The 17,132-nt window shown below is 64.5% G+C and overlaps 1 protein-coding gene across 2 annotated transcripts in view; it reads left to right on the top strand.

Moving 5' to 3' along the window:
* SSBP4 (single stranded DNA binding protein 4) overlaps window positions 1-17,132 on the top strand; it is a 67,584-nt gene that overhangs the window by 15,444 nt on the left and 35,008 nt on the right. The window contains exons 1-3 of one of the 2 annotated variants that reach the window (XM_073323669.1): window positions 590-800; window positions 11,635-11,707; window positions 12,700-12,761. In XM_073323669.1, coding sequence (XP_073179770.1) covers window positions 745-800; window positions 11,635-11,707; window positions 12,700-12,761 — 191 coding nt within the window. In that variant the 5' untranslated portion in view covers window positions 590-744. Of the gene's footprint in view, window positions 1-589; window positions 801-11,634; window positions 11,708-12,699; window positions 12,762-17,132 lie in introns of those variants that run through there. The other variant, XM_073323668.1, reaches the window with a different exon arrangement.

Here is a 17,132-nt window from a genome sequence, read left to right as displayed (position 1 = left end):
TAGCAGTTTCTTCTTCCTTTGAAGCCAGAGCCACTAAACCCAGCAACCTGCACACACAGGAGCTGCTGTGTGAAAATACCCATGGGGCATCTCCAGGGAAAGTGCAAACAATGAAGGAGTTTCCTTCCCAGCCTAGCTGGTCCTGAAATGGTTTCCGAGCATGAGGGACAAACAGCAAGAGGGGGGTTGGCAGAAGACGGTGTCCAGGGCTGGCAGTGGGGTGGCGGGAAGCACTGGGCGAGGTGCTGGCAGTGGGGCGCTGGGTGCAGGTTGCTGAGAGCACCCTGCAGTGGGGTGTTGGGCGTGCCGTGATGGGCCTGTCCCTATTAGCCTTGGGTAGAGTCTGAGGCTGGAGGGAGCACGTGCCAGCGTGGGGGGGGGGTTGATCGGGGCGCCAGGCCCGTGGAGTGTGCACCGTGCCGGGGCGGGAAGCATGCGCGCGTGCGGAGCCCCCCCCCCCCGCGCGCGCGCTTCAGCCCCGGCGTTGCCCTTTTAAGAGCTGAGCCGGGGCGGGGGAGGTGGCGCCGTTCCTGGAACAGCCACCAGAGACGAGAGGGCGAGCGAGCGCGCGCGCCCCCCGCCCGCCCGGTGCCTGCGCGGCGGTTTCAAGCTCCCCCGCCCGAGCGCCGCTGCCGGGTTTGCGGCCGCTGCTCCGGGCCGGGGCCGGCGGGGTGGCCGTGGCGATGGGGCGCTGCGCCGGCCGCGCTCGCTGACGGGCGTGCACAGGCGAAGCCCGGCCGCAGCATGTACGCCAAGGGGAAGGGCCCCGCCGTGCCCTCGGACAGCCAGGCCCGGGAGAAGTGAGTCCGCCGGACCCCGGCGTGGGCCGGCAGCGCGGGGGGGGCCCGTTCCCCGCCCCCCCACGCGCCCCCCGGGGCGACTCCCCGCGGGAAGTTCGCCGGGCCGTGGGGGCCGCAGCGGGGCGCCCGCCCGTGGGCGCGCAGCCCGCAGCCTCCGTGCCGCCCTCCCCGGGGCCGGGGGCCGGCGTGGGGCCCCCGGCGGCGGGTGGGGGGCGGGTGGGGGCCGCGGGCTCTGCCCCGCCGCGGGCGGGCGGGAGCGAGCGGGGGCCGCAGCCGGCTCGGAGCGTCTCAACTTTGCGCCGCCAACTTTGCGCTCTTGGGGCGGCGCGGGGCGCGGGGCTCCGGAGCGAGGGTCCGCCCGGCTGGGGAGCCGCGTCGGGGGCCGGAGCGGGGCGGGGACGCGTCGCGGGGGCTGCGGGGGCCCGGGGCCCGGCCCTCGCCCACCGCGGAGCCCCCGGAGCCAGGCGGGTCCGGCCCGGCGCGGGGGGCTGCGAGCGGCCGCCCCTGGGGTGACTTGGGCGGCTCGGGGCCCCGCCAGCCCCCGGCCCTGCCGCGAGGAGCGCCTGGGGGCCCCGGCGTCGCTCCGGGAGCGGGGCGGGGGTCAGCAGACGCCCCGGGGGGGGGCGGGAAGTGTCAGGGGCTGGGTGCCCGCACCCTGCCCCCGGGGCCGGCCCCGGCAGGAGCCCCCGCCACCCCCCCATTGTTAGGGGCAGCCCGGCCGGGCGCTGCTGGGCCGGGGCTGCAGCCTGGGACGCTGCCCGGCGGGTCCCGCAAGTCGCGGCCGGCCCGGGCTGAAGTCCGGGGGGGGACCCTGCACACGGGCCCCGCGGAGCTGCTGCTGGTAGCAGGTGTCGATCCTGTCGGGGCCCCGCTGGGCTGGGCGCTGCTCGGACCCAGCCCAGCCGGCTCCTGTCCCAGGGGCTGGCAGGACCCAGTCCCAGCCCTGCGGGGCTCTGGGCAAAGGGTCCCGGCCAGGAGGAACCCGCCGCTCCTGGGCTCTCCCTTGTCCGAGGGGCAAAGCCTGACTGGCAGCGGCCAACCGAGGCAGCAGGTTGCCCTGTGGCCCCCCCGCCCCATCCTATGGCAGAACTGCGCAGAACAAGGGTGTGGCTGGGCACAGGTACATGGGGGGGGGGGGGAGGACAGATGGTGGGGGTGCGCAGTGTGATGTGTGAGTGAGTTCTGCATGGGGGGGGGGGGGAAGTGCGAGCTTAGTTTGCCCTGGGTGTTGGGCCTGGGGGGAGGTGCCAGGCTGGTGCAATACCTCACCATGTGCAAACAGATTTTCCCCTGCGGGGGGCAGTTACTCTGTGGAGAGCCCTGTCTCTCCCCCCCGCCCTTGCCCCAGGGCAGCTCTCAGTGGCAGCAGGGGGTTTGCGTCTGGCACATCACAGTGGTCGTGTGCTGGCTGGAACCGGGCCCTTTGGCTCGGTGCGCGGCCTGAGCCGTGTTCTTCGCTGTTGGGCAGATGTGGGATCCCGCAGGGAGGCGAGGGTGAACCTCTTCCTACCGAGACTGGCACGTGGACCAGAGAGTGACAGGAACCAGCCAGAGACCCGGGAGGGGATTGGTAGCGCCCCCCCCCCCCCCCAGCCTGTCCCTTTCAGGCGGACTTGGGATATTATTTCAGTGACAAAGAAGGAAGACAATGCAACCTTGGGACCAGACAGCCGCTTGGTGCCTACCCCTGGAGCTTCCTGGCGTTGGTGGGTGATGGTTGTGAGCAAGGGGGTTCCCGAAGGATTGGGCCGGTCTCGGCCCATATCCCGTCTCCAACAGTGGCTCTGTGTGTCTCTGCTCCAGGGGCTGGAGGGTGCATCACGGCCCATCAACTGCTGCTGCGATGGGCCGGGAAGGCTGCGGGTGCTGGGACGGAGGGGGCTGCAGGGCTGGAGCGTTTGCTGTCGGAAACACTGGGGCCACCCGCTGCACAGACCGTTCAAGTAACAAGAGCAGGGGAAAGGCTGGAGGAGGGAACCCCAGGACTGAGCTTCCCCTCCCCAAGCCAGGGCCAGGGCAGGCTCTGGTAGTAGAATGGAGTCCGGACAGTCCTCCTTGCTTTGATTCTGGGGCGGCTGCGATGGGCCCTGGGGTGCCGGATGGGCCCTGGCTGAATCACTCGCAGGAGCCAGATGCTCGACCCGCCTTTGGCGCCGGTCGGTCCCACTGAGGCAGCCGCGCTGACTCGGGATCCAGGTGAGCCGTATCCGCTTAGCGGCAGCTGCCTGATTACATCCCTGCGCTGTCACTCGCTCATTCATAAAAGCGGCCCCTTGAGAGCAGGGGACGTGCCTCCTACAAACACAGCAGTCAGCCGGGGGGGGGGGGGGGGACTCTGCCTGTGTGTGTCTGTCCGTCTGTCTGCCCTGTGCGTGTCTGTGTGTCACCACGTCTCCCCGGGGGGTCAGTGCAGGACCCCGTACTGCTCCCTTTCCCCAGGCGATGCCAGGCCAGGGGAGCCGAGGGACCAACCCCAGCCTTGCCCCGGGGGGCTCCTCTGCCCCCGGGCCCCATTGAAATGTCCCTGGCTTGTATCTGGAATCCAGGGGAGAGGGTCTGTTCCATTACATGATCATTCTGGGGGGTGGGAGGATTGCAGGCTGGCTCAGCTGTGCTGGGGGCGGTGAGATGCGGGGGCCCAGCTGGTTGGGGGAGGGAATGTGGGGCCAAGCTCCCTAGGTGGAGGGAATGGCTAGAAAAGCAAGTGACCTGCCCTGGGGCCTGTGGTTCCAGACCCCATCCTGATTTAGTAGCTCGGGAGGGAGGGGCTGGGGCAGTCGGCCCACCCGGCTGGCTCGGCTCCACGTGGGGTGAGCTGCGTTGGAGTCAGTGCAGCTGCTTAGGCGAGTTTACTCACTACAGGATTGGGGCTGTGGTCTTCCTCGGGGGGTGGGTGTGCCCCCCCGCCCCGCTTGCTGGCTGGGAGCCCTGGTCTTCTCGTCTCAGGGCTGGAGTTCAGGCCTGGCTGGCTGTATGTGGCCCATGCCCGCTGCTTCCAGGCTCCTGGACAGGAGCATCTGGGCCCACTCTCCCCGCACGGAGCCGTTCTCTGTACCCCCCCCATGCGGTGCCACCGGTGAGGACAGCTGGCGCTGCTAGGTTAGGCCAGCACTGCCCCGTGGGCACCTGGGGTGGGCAGAGCTGGGAGCTGCTGCTGCGGAGGGTGAGGAGAGCTGGCAGGGGCTGGGGCTGAGCCTGGGGGAGATGCCAGGGGCTTTGGGAGGAACCATAACAAGTTGACTCGGCCCCATCTGGGTGTTGTCAATGACCCTTCTGCTTTCCCTGGTGTGGCAGGAGGAGAGTGAAGAGCTGGGGGAGGGGGGCTCATAGGGAGGGGGCTGGAAGGAGGGAGAAGCAGGTGGGGCATGCGGCCCGTAGGGGGCCAGTCCCAGCCAGGCCCCATGGTGACGCTCACCAGCGATTGTTCCCGTTGTTTTCTGCACTTGGTTGGTGATGGCCGAGAAGCTGGGATCTCCGCTCGGACTCGCTGGCGTTGGTTTTCCTCCAGCACACGTGTGCGCACGCATTTGTTATTGTAGGGTTGCCAGCAAGGGCTGAGCCTGCATGCAGCTCTTTGTTGTTGTAGCTGTCATGGGGCGTGGCGGAGGTGAGGAGGACCAGGGAGCTTGGGGGAGGCTGTGAAGTGAAGAATGGGATCGGTGAGGCCGGCCAGAGCTGGGGAACCCCTGGGGAGTTGCAGGAGCTTGTGCAGCGGCTCCTGGGAATGTGGGGTGATCCAGCCTGGCTGCGGGAAGCCAAGCCTGAAACGGTGGATCCTAGCAGCCGGGGCAGGGCTCCCTGGTGAGTGGAGCCCGGTGGGGATGCTGCCCCCTTGCAGCACGCCAGGGGATAGGGGTTGGGGTTGGAGGGAGGATCCAGAGCAGGGGGTAGGACTTGCAGCGGGCAGGCCTGGCTGAGTGGAACTGAAGGGAGCCCTGGCCTGGGGCTGGAGAAGGGGGGAGGATCGAACCTGGGACCTTTCAGGTGGACGTCCTGGGGCGCAGGGCCCTGGAACTGGGGCAGAGAGGCTGGTGCCAACCTAGACGTGGGCCCTTGGGAGGCTGAGCTGGAAGGGACGTCCCTGGCAGGGGCATGGCAGTCAGCTGGGATTTGCTGCACTCTGGGAGTTCGGGACGACTGGCTTTGGCATGAGGGTTCTGTGGGTCAGCTCATGGGAACGTGACTGTACTGTGCCCACAGGGGGACTTCGGATAAACACTAGACTATGTTACCTTTGGTGGGTGAGTGAAGGGGAAACTGAGGCAGGTGTCCTGGCTGTGCCATGGAGGTACTGAGGGGAAGCTGCCCTACTGCAGGAGGGTTGCTGGTGAGCTTTGGACCTCTCTGTGTTGGTGGGCTGTAGTAGGTGAGCCCTGGGCTGTTGGCTTTGGGTTCATTTGTGTTGCTTTAAGGAAAACTTTGCATTGGAGCATTGACACTGAAGAGAAAACGCATGAAAACGAGCCAGACCCTGCCAAGAGATGCAGAGACAAGCCCCAGCCTTCCCCTGTGGGAGGCACTACTCTCCAGAGTAGCAGGAGCAGGGGAGAGCCAGGCTGTGGGGAAGCCGGGGGTGGGGGTTGTGCCACTATCCAGGTCCCTTGGAGACTCCAAAGCATCACTCTGGGAATCTGCCCCATAGAGACTCTCTGGGACCCCCCTGCCCTCGCCAGCCCCTCATGTGGCAGCTAGCCACCTCCTGCAGCCTTCCCTCCATGCAGAGGGTGAGTGGGCTGGATAGTATGGGGGGGCTGCCTCCAAGAACTTCTTCCATGTGTCTCCGAGGGTCTCGGATGCCTGGGTCCAGAACCGGTCCTGGCTTTAGTGCTCTGAACAGGCCCTGATCCACCAGCTCTGCAGGGGTTTGTCCGTTCCCGGCTGCTGCTCCGGGAGGGGAGAAGACGACATGAGCGCTGAATTCTCTGCTGGCGTCGCTCTGCCCACTGCAGTGGGAGCATGCTGGGTTGCACCAGCTGAGGATCTGGCCCTGGGAAGCAGTGGCTAGAGACTTTTCCCTTTGAATGTCTCATGGAAGTGCAGAGTGGTTGTTATCTGCAGGGCCTTGCCCAGGGGCCAGGGGAGTGTGCGCTGCACAAACACAGAGGAAAAACACTACCCTGAGTGTAGAGGAAAACGTTTAGAATCAGACATGTGCAAAGTTTATCCTGGCGCCCGTAACCATAGTATCTGGGCTCCTTCCATGTCCAGAGCAGTAGCCGCGTCCCCTGTGGGCTCCGTGGAGTGTCTGGCTGCTCTCGCTTTCGGGCAGCTCTCTGCTGGGGGGAGGTTTGCGCCTGGCTGCCTTGCTGGCTGTTGTCAGAGGCTCTGTCCTGGGGCTGTCTGGGTGGAAGGATGCTCGTGTCACTCAGGCTCTCCAAGAGGAAGGCTTTGCAGAGACTCTCCGGCTGCCCTGGTTCCCCTCTGGGCATTTGCTCCAAGGCTGGGTCCCCTCTGCTTGGGCCTCAGCTGTCAGGCCTGCTCCCAGGCTTTGTGAGCCACGGCGTCCCAGACCAGCACGTCCCTGATGGTGTCCCAACGGTCTCTGCCATTCTGACCCCCTGTTCCCCCAACTCCAGAGACCCAGCTGGTGTCCGGGTGACTATCTCTGCCCTCAGCCCGCCCCAGACAGCTCCTGAGTCGGGCAGTGGTGGAAGCTCTGCTGTTCCCCACAGACCTCGGTCCTAGGAGCTCCTGGCTGCGCTGCCTGGGGCCCAGGGCTGAGGCTGGAGCGAGGTCTCTGTCCCCGTCCCCGCAGGCTGGTAGCTGGGGCGGGAAGCCAGTGTGTGCAGGCCAGGCCTGAACATCGTGGCGCAGGGGGAAGCTGCTCCTGCTCCCCCACGCCTGGCCCTGCTGCTGCTGGCCCCTTGGGCCCAGGCATGGCCCATTCTCCTGGGGGCTTCTTGTTCCAGGAAGCCCCGTGCAAGTGACTGTGCCCAGAAGAGCAGTGCTGCCCAGCCCAGTAACAGCCCTGGGTGCTCTGTGAACCCCAGCTTGGTAATGGCAGGACCAGAGACCCTGTAGCTGCCCACAGCACATGCCAGGTAAACCATGGCTGGGAAACCCGTTCACAGGATGGACTTCCTGTAGGAGTGTAGGGAGCTGGGTCCTGGGCTAGAAAACCATGCACCATCTGTTCCAGCTGGTACACTCTCAGCTCGCAGCCCCTCAGTCCTGCCCCCCACGCACACCTGGGATCCCTGGCACCATGGTGCCATTTCTTGGCAGGCTGCAGCATTGGGTTTGGGGTGCGGTGGAGCCCCCCAGGGTTTCCAATGCACTGAGGTGCTGTCACAGCCCTGCTCTTGCGAGCCCCATAGCAACAGCTCACAGGGAAGCAGGAGGGCCCTGGGAGAACCTGACCGTGTGGCAATCCTATCTGGGGGGCTGCTATTTGCAGCTAGCACAAAGGGCTGGGGGAGGGCTTGGGCTCTCCTGGTGCCCAAGGTGTCTGTACAGTGCCTAGTGCCTGGGGGGCTGTAGCTGCTCCTCCCAGGGAGCCAAGCAGGGCATCCCCAGCTCCCCACCCAACCAGCTGGCTTCGAGGCCAGCTCAGCCCTTGCTACATGTCCAGCTCCCATCAGGGCCTGCCACAGTGGGGGGCAGTGCAGGGCACAGGGGGGCCGTCCACCTGCATTCTGGCCTGGCTGTGCTGACCTTGCCTCATTGGTGGGAGGGTCCTGTTTCCAGCCCCCCCACTCCACCCCTCCATGGACGCAGCTGGAGCAAGCAGGTGCCCCCGCTCCTCTGCCATCCTGGCTGTCTTTACCCTTGCGCAGAGGTTACCTCGAGCCTGGAGTTCCTGCGCCGTCTGGCTTGTTCTAATCCCCTGCCCCCCGTGGCATTAAGACCCAGCTCTGGTGGAAGCGCGCGGTAGTGTTAACCCCCAGGGTGCTGCACAGGAGCTGATGGAGCCAGCAGGGAGGGTGGAGATCTCCGTGCACAGCCCTCTGCCTGGGGTAACCCATCTGGGTGCCCTGCTGGGCTGGGGCTGCTGCCTGGCAGGACTGCAGGAGCCCAAGGGGCCAGTGTGCAGAAAGCTCCCTCCGGTGAGAGGATGAGCAGTGCCCGGCTGTGAGCGTGGGCTGGGCCCTGCCCTGGAGCCAGGATGGACGGACATGGGGAGTTCCGGGCAGGGCCTGGCCTGAGCTGGGCTCTTCCCCTCTGGAGACCCACAGGCCATATCCTGAGCCTGTCCAGCTGCTAGCCATGGCCGAGGGGGAGGGGGGGCCGGGTGCCTGGCCGATCCCAGGACACTGTGCCCGGTGTTCCCGGTGTGGATTGTGCTGTCTGTTGCATCCCCAGCTAGCTGAGTGGGCAGGCGTGCCAGCTGTGTCCCACACCAAGTGGGCACACGCTCTGCAGCCTGAGACCTGGGGTAATTCTCTGCCCTGGGGACACTCCCATCTCCACCTATTCAGAGCTGCTGCTCTCCAGCTGGCCCTGCCTCCTCCTGCTCCCTGTGCCAGAACAGGCCGGCCAGGCCCCTCAAGTTCCTGCACTGAGCAGGCTTGGGGGGGCCCCCTTGGGGGCCAGGCAGCCTGGTGGGGGAGCTGGTTAAGTGGGCAGAGCAGGGGCAGTTCTCTGTGGATTTCTCCAGCACTGCGCTCTTCCCCATGGCATGTCTGTCTGCCCAGGGGGACCCTGGTTGGAACCCAGCTCCTGCCGTGGCAAGGAGCAACTCCCTGTGCCAGTTGCTACCAGTCGGTAGGAGGGGGTAATGGCCATGTCCCGTTCTGAGGGCTGTAGGGCTGAACTGCCTGGCTCCAGCCCTGGCACAAGGAAAGGCTCCCATGGCCATGTGTTGGGTGGACATGCGGGCAGGGGGGCACAGAGGATGGCTTCCATTCCTGGCATGGCCACAGCAGGGAGGCAGGTTCCGTACCCCCCCATGCCACTCCCGACGGGGCTGTGAGGCCAGTGGGAGGCTCCTCCCCCTGTGTGTCTAGATGCCAGCCCCCCGTCCCAGTGCTGGCAGTGCAGGCTGGGCTGAGGGGTCTGAGCCCCCACGTCTCATCACCCCACAGCCTTCACCCCTTAGAACTGGTGCCCTGCCTGCTCCCCGTGGGGGCTGAATGTGCCAGGCCTCTGCCCCTAAGAGCAGAGCAATGCCCCGTGAGCCTGTTGCCCTGTGCACTGGTTGCATCTCTTAGGGATCCCGGGGAGTGGAAGGATGATGTTGCATGGGTGGGGAAGTGGCTGAGTTCCCCCCTCCGTTCATCCCTCTGCCCCCAGCCTTTCCCTCCTCATCCCCCCTTGTGCTCTTTCTCTGCATCGCTTGCCCATTCGCCTCCCACGAGCCCTGGGGCCTCTCCCACGCCGTGGCCTGGGCTGGCTGGGAACACCCCACCCGGCGGGACTCGGACATCACTGTTACCAGTGCTGATGAGGTTTCACTGCCTGCAGCCCCGGGGGACTGAGCCCTGCATGGGACGCTCGTTTATGGCTCCTGGTTTGCCAGGCGGGTACTGTGTGGGAGCCGCCCTGGCTCATCCCTGCCCTGGCTGCCTGGTGAGGGGGTGGGCTTTGCAGCTGGGGGTGGGGGAGGCACTTCCAGTCCAGGGATTTAATTCTCTGTGCTCTAGGAAAGCTCCATCTGCGCCTCTCATCATCCCTCTTATGTCCTTCCCAGCCCTGTGGATCCTCCCTTGCACATGGGGATCTGGCCGCCTGGGGGAGCAGGGGAACCGTGGGTTCTGGCAAGCCCAGCACGCTGGCCCATCTGAACCAGCTCAGCAGCTGGGCCCTGTCTGGCTCCCCATGTAAACTCAGCAGGGCTGCGGGGGAGGGATCAGCCCCTGCTGCCAGGTGAGGCTTTAACACCCAGCCCTTGTGAGTCTGTATGGACTGGCTGGCCTGGCATGCTGGGGCCACAGGGTGGGAAGGGGGGGGTGAAACAAACCTTGCCCCCTTCCCTTCGCTAGTGGTGGGCGAGCCAACGTCCGTGACATCCGAGTGGGTATGGTGAGGAGAAGGAACCAGCTGCGAGAACTGGGGAAGTGGCTTCAGTACTTGTGGGTCACCACTGAACGGGGGCAGCAGTGGGGCAGGGTGAAGGGAGGGAACCAGCCCCACAGCCTGCCCCAGGGAGCCAGGGTTCTGCAGGCAGCCAGATGACAGGGGTAGTGGGTGAGGTGCATGAGGGGGACCGGACATGGGGGAGCACGATGCATATACCCCCTGCTCCGCAAGGCATGTTGGGCTCCCTGCTAGGGCGCATCTCAGCCCAGCCGCACGGTGCCATTGTCTGGGGGGCAGGCAGTGTTGATGCTCTGGATTTTCTTGCATTGTCGCGGCTTTTCAACCTGCTCAGGATGTTCTGAATAATTGATGCTTTGCGGTGCTGGCAAATGGATGGAGAAGCAGGAGCCAGTGGCGGGGCTGTAGCAGCCCCACTCTCCCTTGGACAGCCCTGGCTGGGAATGCATTTAAACCCATCTCCCTGCAAGGAATGCCTGGTGCCCAGGGGTGTTCCCTGTGTCACTTCCAGGGCACCGCATGGCACTGGGGGAGCCATGCTGGTTACAGAGTGAGTGCCCTGATCCCTGGGGCACTGCCCCTCCTGTTGCATCTGGGGTTATCCCAAGGCTGGGTTTTTTTCTGAATTTGCCAGTTGCCAGAAAAATAACTTAATCTGCCGGGTTGTTGGTGGGTTTGGTTTTTTTTATTTTCTTTATTTAGGATGGGTCTAAAGATTTGCATTCCCATCACCATTCACTGGGGTAGCAAATGGTAAAAGTTTCTGTGTCCAGCCAAAGATGCTGCAGCGTTCCCACTTCTGCAGCTTGAGATAACAGATCAAAATTGTTGAAAATACAGCAGCTGCCTGCCCACCAACATGCCAGCGCCCCGTGCGGGCGTGAGAGGGTTTGAGTCACGTGAGAGTGGGGGGAGGGGTTTGCGGCATTGCCTGGGGGTGCAGCAGGCTTGTCTTGTGGGGGGAGTGTGCGCCTGTCTGTTTGCATTTCGAAGGGGTAACGCCCGCTGCAGCCCCCCATGCTCTGTGGGTTAGGAGTCTGGCACCCCTGGGACTGGCACTGAATGGTCGATTCGGACCATTCCCAACCCTCCCTGCTCCATGGAGCCTGGCATGAGGCCAGAAGAGCTGGGCTGTCTGCTCCAGACACAGGCCCCAGCATCTCAGACTCTCTTCCTGTGGACCTGGAGGGCATGTGGTTCCCCTTGGCTTTAGCAGGGCCTGGCAGGGATGGGCACTTGCCAGACTGAGACTGTGCTTGGTTCTGTGGGTCACAGGGTTCTTGTCTTCCAGCCCCAGTCCAGCCAGTGTGGTGCGGCTGTCGTGTTCCACCCCAGAGGCAACTGCCTGACCCCACTGCCCCCCCCTCACAATGGGAGGCGCTTGCTAAATGCTAGATCTGGGCCTGTGGAGGGGCCTTTGTCTGCGTCCCTGTTCATGGCAAGGGGAGAAGGAAACCTCCCCCCATGGGGAATCTGGTGTTTAGGGGCTCCAGGGGGCTTCTGGAAGCACTGGCCACTTATTCCCAGGGCCTGCTCCACACAGCCCCTGTCCTGCATGCGCAGTGCTGTGCCCAGGGGGAGGAGATGGCAGAATTGGACTCCCAGTCCAGATAGCACAGTGGAGCTGACTGAGGGATCAGGGAGGGAGGAGGAGGGGTGCAGGCTCCCTGGGGCTTGGCTGTGTGGGGCATCGGGACAGAACTAACCCAACTGCTCCTGGGATCAAATGCTCTGGCTGGCTCGGCCCCATGGGCTGCATGGGGCCCAGAGAGCTCCTTGCATGGGGCCAGGTCCTGCTGCAGAGCGGGCTGTGGGGGGGAGGCATTCCTGGGACTGAGGCATCTCTCGTCTTGTGCAGGTTGGCGTTGTACGTGTACGAGTACCTGCTGCATGTGGGAGCCCAGAAATCTGCACAGACCTTCCTCTCGGAGGTAAGACCAGGGTGGCTTTGGGACCCCTGCAGAGTCCGGGGTGGGGGCAGCACCCCACCAGCGTGTCAGGGGGATGCTAGGTCCCGTCAGGAGGAGGGTCCCAGCCGCACAGAGCGGCTCTCCCATCGGCTGCTGGAGCTTCCATCTCAGCCCTGCTCATGTCCCGTCCTGTGTTCTGGCCAGTGCCGTTTTGGCTCCGCTTGGTTCCATGGGCTGCCAAAGCTTTTGATGGCCCCCTTTGTAGGGGCATCCCCAGCCTGGTGAGGGGCCCCAGGTGCACGGCTCCCAGCTAAGGGGGGCTGGGACACAGGGTCTGCAGCTGGGGCAGGGAGAGGGAAGCCCGAGTGCGGTGGGGATGGGCTGGTGGAGGCTGCGTCACCTGGGTGCTGTCACACCGGGTTCTGTGCCGCTGCAGGACATTGGGCAGCTCTATACCCTGGTGCGCCGGAGTGGGGGGAGGGGAGGGCTCTAGGGCTGGGCCGCTGGGGTGATTCCTCCATGTAAGGCCTTGGGGGCAAGGAGCCGGCTGAGGGGCTTCTCTGCTCTGGGGTGAAGGTGAGGGCCTGATGGAGCAAATGAGGGCTCCACACAGCACATTGCTGAACAAGGGTCCCGGAGCTCTGCTGGAGCCCCTTGATCCTGCCCTGCAGCCCCCATCGCTCTCCTGGATGTGGCTGGCCCAGTGCATGGGCCCCAGGAGGGGGATGCTTGCAGGGACAGCACACCCTGGAGACCATCAGGGAGCTGGAGATGTGCTTGGAGCGCCGACCCCCCCTCCTCCCTGACCCTACGATAACCCCCGCACTGAGTCGCCCATCGCAGGTAGCTTCCTGCGCACCATGCCCGCAGGCTGGAGTTAGGAGGCCAGCAGATGGGAACGCTGTGGGGGCCAGGGCTGGATCGCTGCAGGGGTTTGTTCCTGCTGATGCTGCATTTCCACCTGGGATCCCCTGTCTGGACATGGCTCGGGTGACCTGCCTTCTCTCTTGCAGATCCGATGGGAGAAGAATATCACGCTGGGGGAGCCCCCAGGGTTCCTGCACTCCTGGTGGTGGTAAGTGCCCTTCCAAGCTTGGGGCGTGGGGGGACTGTGCCCCAGGCTACAGCCATGGGGTGGGCATGCAGATCCCCTGATCAGCTGGGCTCTGCCGGGGAGAGGATGGCCCCTGCCCTCTCCTTGTCAGCGGAACAGGGGAGGGGGCGGTTGTTAGTGGAGGGGGGAGGGGGAAGGGCTGTTCCCTCCCTCCCCCAGTTCCTGTCCCTGCTGGCTATTCCCTCTGCCGCTGACACTCATCACCTCGAACCCCATAAAGCTGCTGCTCTGCTTTTCCCATCAGCCTGCAGGAGCAACTGGAATTTATTTTGGGTCCCCCCTGTCCCCTCCGCATCCTGCTTCCCGGAAACACCCCGGCTCCCCCAGTGCTGGGCCCCACCACACCCCCCTCACACATATGGAGACAATTTGGCTGGCCCCAAAAAGGCAGAAAGCACCGTTCCTAGGCAGCCACGGGGCTTCGTCCCGTTCGATCTGGGCCTGATGTACTTCCCCGTGGCAGCCCCATGTTCTGGGACCAGCGGGTTCCTTCCAGGCTCCCATCGCTCAGACGGGAGTGCAAAGGAGATAAGGAGCCGATGTACAAATGGGGCAGGATTTGGTTTGTTCTGCACAGCTCCTCTGTTAAAGCGGGGTAAACTAAGGACTTCAGGAGGAGTTCATGGGTAGGGGTCCATCTCTTCCCTCTCCCAGGAGCCTCACTGGACTGGGTTTGTTTGGAGCCAGGTCTGGTTCTGGGCTGTTCTAATGGCCTGGGCTGGGGGGCACGGAGCTCCCATCCTCGTCCACTGAGCTGTGCACACCCTGTCCCGCCTGTCTGCCCCATGACAAAGTAGCTGCTAGCAGGGGCGGTGACTTATATGGGCCCGTGGTGCCTGGGCTCCAACAATATTCAGGGCCCTGTGGCCCGACTCCACCAATGTGTGGGGCCGGGTCTCTCCCCTGACCCTGCCTGCTGCCCCACCCCATGCCTCCCCCCCACTCCCTCCCAGCATCCCAGCAGTGACAGTGGTGGGGGTGAATGTGCTGCTGGGGGGAGGGGGGTCGCTTCCCCCCCCCAGCAGAGCTCACTGCTGCTGGCAGGGAGAGGGCTGGGGGAGTCCTCCTCTCTGGCCCCAGGGCAGCCTGTCTGCACCCCAAACCCATCCCCAGTCCTGAGCCCCCTCCTACATCATTAGGAGAAACTTTTTCACTAGGAGGGTGGTGAAACACTGGAATGCGTTGCCTAGGGAGGTGGTGGGAATCTCCTTCCTTAGAAGATTTTAAGGTCAGGCTTGACAAAGCCCTGGCTGGGATGATTTAATTGGGGATGGGTCCTGCTTTTGAGCAGGGGGTTGGACTAGATGACCTCCTGAGGTCCCTTCCAACCCTGATATTCTACGATTCTGTGAACCCCTCATCCCCAGCCCCACACCCCCAACCCTCTGCCTGAGCCCCCTCCCACAGCCCTCACCCCTACACCCCCTCCCTCAGCACCCCCTCCTACCTCCAAACTCCCTCCCAGAGCCTGCACCCCTCATCCCTTCCTACACCCACACCCCCTGCCCCAGCCTGGAGCCTGCACCCAAACTCTGTCCCAGAGCCTGCACCCCTACCCCCTTCTTCTGCCCCCAGACTCCCTTCCAGAGCCTGCGCCCCAGCCCGGAGCCTCCACCCCAGACCCCCTTCCCCCACCCAGACTCCCTCCCAGAGCCTTAGGCAAGTAGGGGGAAGAGTTTGCGGGCGGGTTCTGGGCACCACCACAATTTCTACAAACCTGCCACCCCTGGCTGCCAGATGCCCCGTGCCTGGCTCCACCTGGTGCAGCCCAGCTGCCGGGGGCGTGACCCTCGCCTGGCCCCCAGCTGCAGAGAGCTCTCCAGCCCCACCGCTCTGGGCTGGGACCGCCCAACTGCATGGGGCTGGCATGGACTCCTGGGTCTGTGGGGAGTGCTGCCCCAGGGCATGCCTGGCAGGGGGTGCTTGTCGAGGTCTGTGGGGGGGAGGGGCTCCTGCTTCCCCCTCGTGCCCTAGCTGGATGGGGTTATTCCGGGTCCCCTCTGTGCAGCCTAGCCAAGCGGTCTCTTGCTTCAGAGCTTTGCCCCCACCCCATCCTCTGCTTGTGACATCACAATAGTCGCCTTGGCAACCAGCCGTGATGTCACAAAGAGAGGGTGAAGGGCCGGGCAATGGCTGGAGCGCAGGGGGCTGGGTTCTGTTCCTAGCTCCATGCCCTTTGCTCCCAGAGCCGCAGGGGAATAGGGCCCAGCTCCTGGAATGGGACTGCTCGTGTTGGGTACCCACGGGAGATGCCTGGGGGGCAGGGGGCCTCGCCTGCCAGCTGGGCCCCAGGAATCTGAGTGTCCCCCTGCGTGTATGCAAGGTGCTGTAATCTCTGCTCCTGTCCCTGGGAGGGTGAATGCAGCAGACCTGCTCCCAGCCCATGGGACAGACTGGTGAATGGGCCCCAGAGCTGAGGGGAAAGCTGGGGTGCAGTGAGGCTGCCTGACCCACTGCTGCCTTTGTGTTCAGGGTGTCAGTCCACCCCACGGTGCTGTGCCTCCATCCTGGGTGGGTGGGTGAGCCTGCTGAACTCTGGACTCCTCAGCTGTAGCATGTGCCTACCTGTGTGTGGGGGCGGTCCCTGCACTGGGCCGGAGCCCCTGCTCCTGCCGCGGAGGAGGAAGGGGTTCAGGGCTGTTGGGGGGCCGTGATCCCCAGGGCAGGGTGTCCCAGAAGCAGCAGGGGGGATCCCCTAGCGGCTGGGGTTGTGGGGGGGGGGAGAAGGGATGAGGCCGTGGTCCATTCTGCTGCCCAGGGCCGTGGGGGTTGGGCCCCTGAGGTTGGGGGTTTATGGCTGGACGGAGCAGCGTTGCTGGTGCCCGGCCTCCTGCAGGGGGCGCTGACGCTGGCCAGACAGGTGCTCCATCGGTTCAGTGCCCGGGGCCCAGCCCCGCTGCCCCCTCTCCCCTGAGCCCAGCCTGGCCCTATGGGCGCCCCTGGAGTGAGCTGAATTTCAGGGCAGGTCCTGGGGGTGGGTGGGGGTGTGAGATGAGATGGTGACATCAGAGCACTCAGCCACTCACCACCTGGCTACCCATAGTATATTTGCATACCATCATCCTATTGGCTGGAAATGCCAGTCGTGGTTGACAGCGATCCGTTTTTAAAGGGGCAGTGCTAGAAATATTCAGGGCTGGTTGAGCGCTGCTGCATCAGCCCTCAGCTTGGCCCAGCGGCTTTGACGACCCCGGCGCAGCCCCTGCATAGCACCAGGCTCAGGGGCCAGTAAATAAAACCAGGCTCGACTGGGGAGAATCGCCGCCAGCCAACACAGGGTGCAGCCAGCAGCAGAGTGGAGGAGTCTCCAAAGGGCCAGCTGCAGCCGGCGTGTGTAACTGGGGCTCCCCGATCTTAGGCACAGTGGCAGGAAGTGCCAGGGCTGACGCCCTGGCCCACAGGGGAAGGGGTCACTCTGGGGGTCATGATAGCCAGGTTCAGTCCCGGCTCGGCCCCAGACTTCCAGTGTGACCTTGGGCAAGACCATCAGCCTCTCTGGGCATCGCCTCCCCGTCTGTACAGTAAGCAGGATAGATCGCTCTGCCCTGTGCTCGTAGAGCCCAGACCTATCCTGCCGATCTAGCTACAGCGCTTAGCAGCAGAGTGTGCCCATGAGTGCCTCTGCCCCACCTTCTCCTGGGGCGCTGGGAGCCAGTGGGGTGCTTGCCCGTCGGGACCTGATGTCTGCGTATTTAGCTGTTTCCAATAAACTATTAGGTGATGGTTTGGTTTTTGCAGGCATGGGTGGGGGAGAGAGATTGGGATTAACCCTTGGGCTGCTGGAGTAGCTCCCCGGAAGGCCTTGCTGGTGCGTTATGCCATGGCCGAGCAGTGGAGCAAGACGTGAGGCTGGTGGCTGCGCGATCTGCATGGCCGGGTGGCTCCCCGGGGCCACACCGGGCTGCCTGCAGAGTGGGAGCAGCCATGGGTGAGGGGGCTGCGGGCTCCCTTGGGGACTCAGAGAGCGCTGAGCCTCTTCCCAACCTCTGGGCTACCCAGAAACGTGGACACCCGCACCTATTCCACCCCGTAGGCCCCTCCTAGGTGCTTGTCAGCCCAGTGCATGAACAAGCCTGTTTGGGCCAGGCTGGGTGCCAGAGGCAGGGTGGCTCTGGCCAGGCCCTGGCCTCCCCTTCTCCGGGATGCTGCAGCCTGATGGAAAGTTCCTGGGATTTCAATTTCAGCTCCAGCTGATGATCTTAGCAACCGTAACCTGGGAAAACACTCTGCGGTGGAGCCTGTGGGCCAAGGGGGAGCCGGGCCAGCCCCAGGGCCTGGAGCAGCCACTGCATCTGGAATGGGATGCTCCCAGCATGCTGGGCCAGGTGCGGA

The sequence above is a fragment of the Lepidochelys kempii genome, chromosome 25, assembly GCF_965140265.1.
Source record: "Lepidochelys kempii isolate rLepKem1 chromosome 25, rLepKem1.hap2, whole genome shotgun sequence".
Taxonomy (NCBI): Eukaryota; Metazoa; Chordata; order Testudines; family Cheloniidae; genus Lepidochelys; species Lepidochelys kempii.
This window is presented reverse-complemented; position numbering and strand designations above follow the sequence as displayed.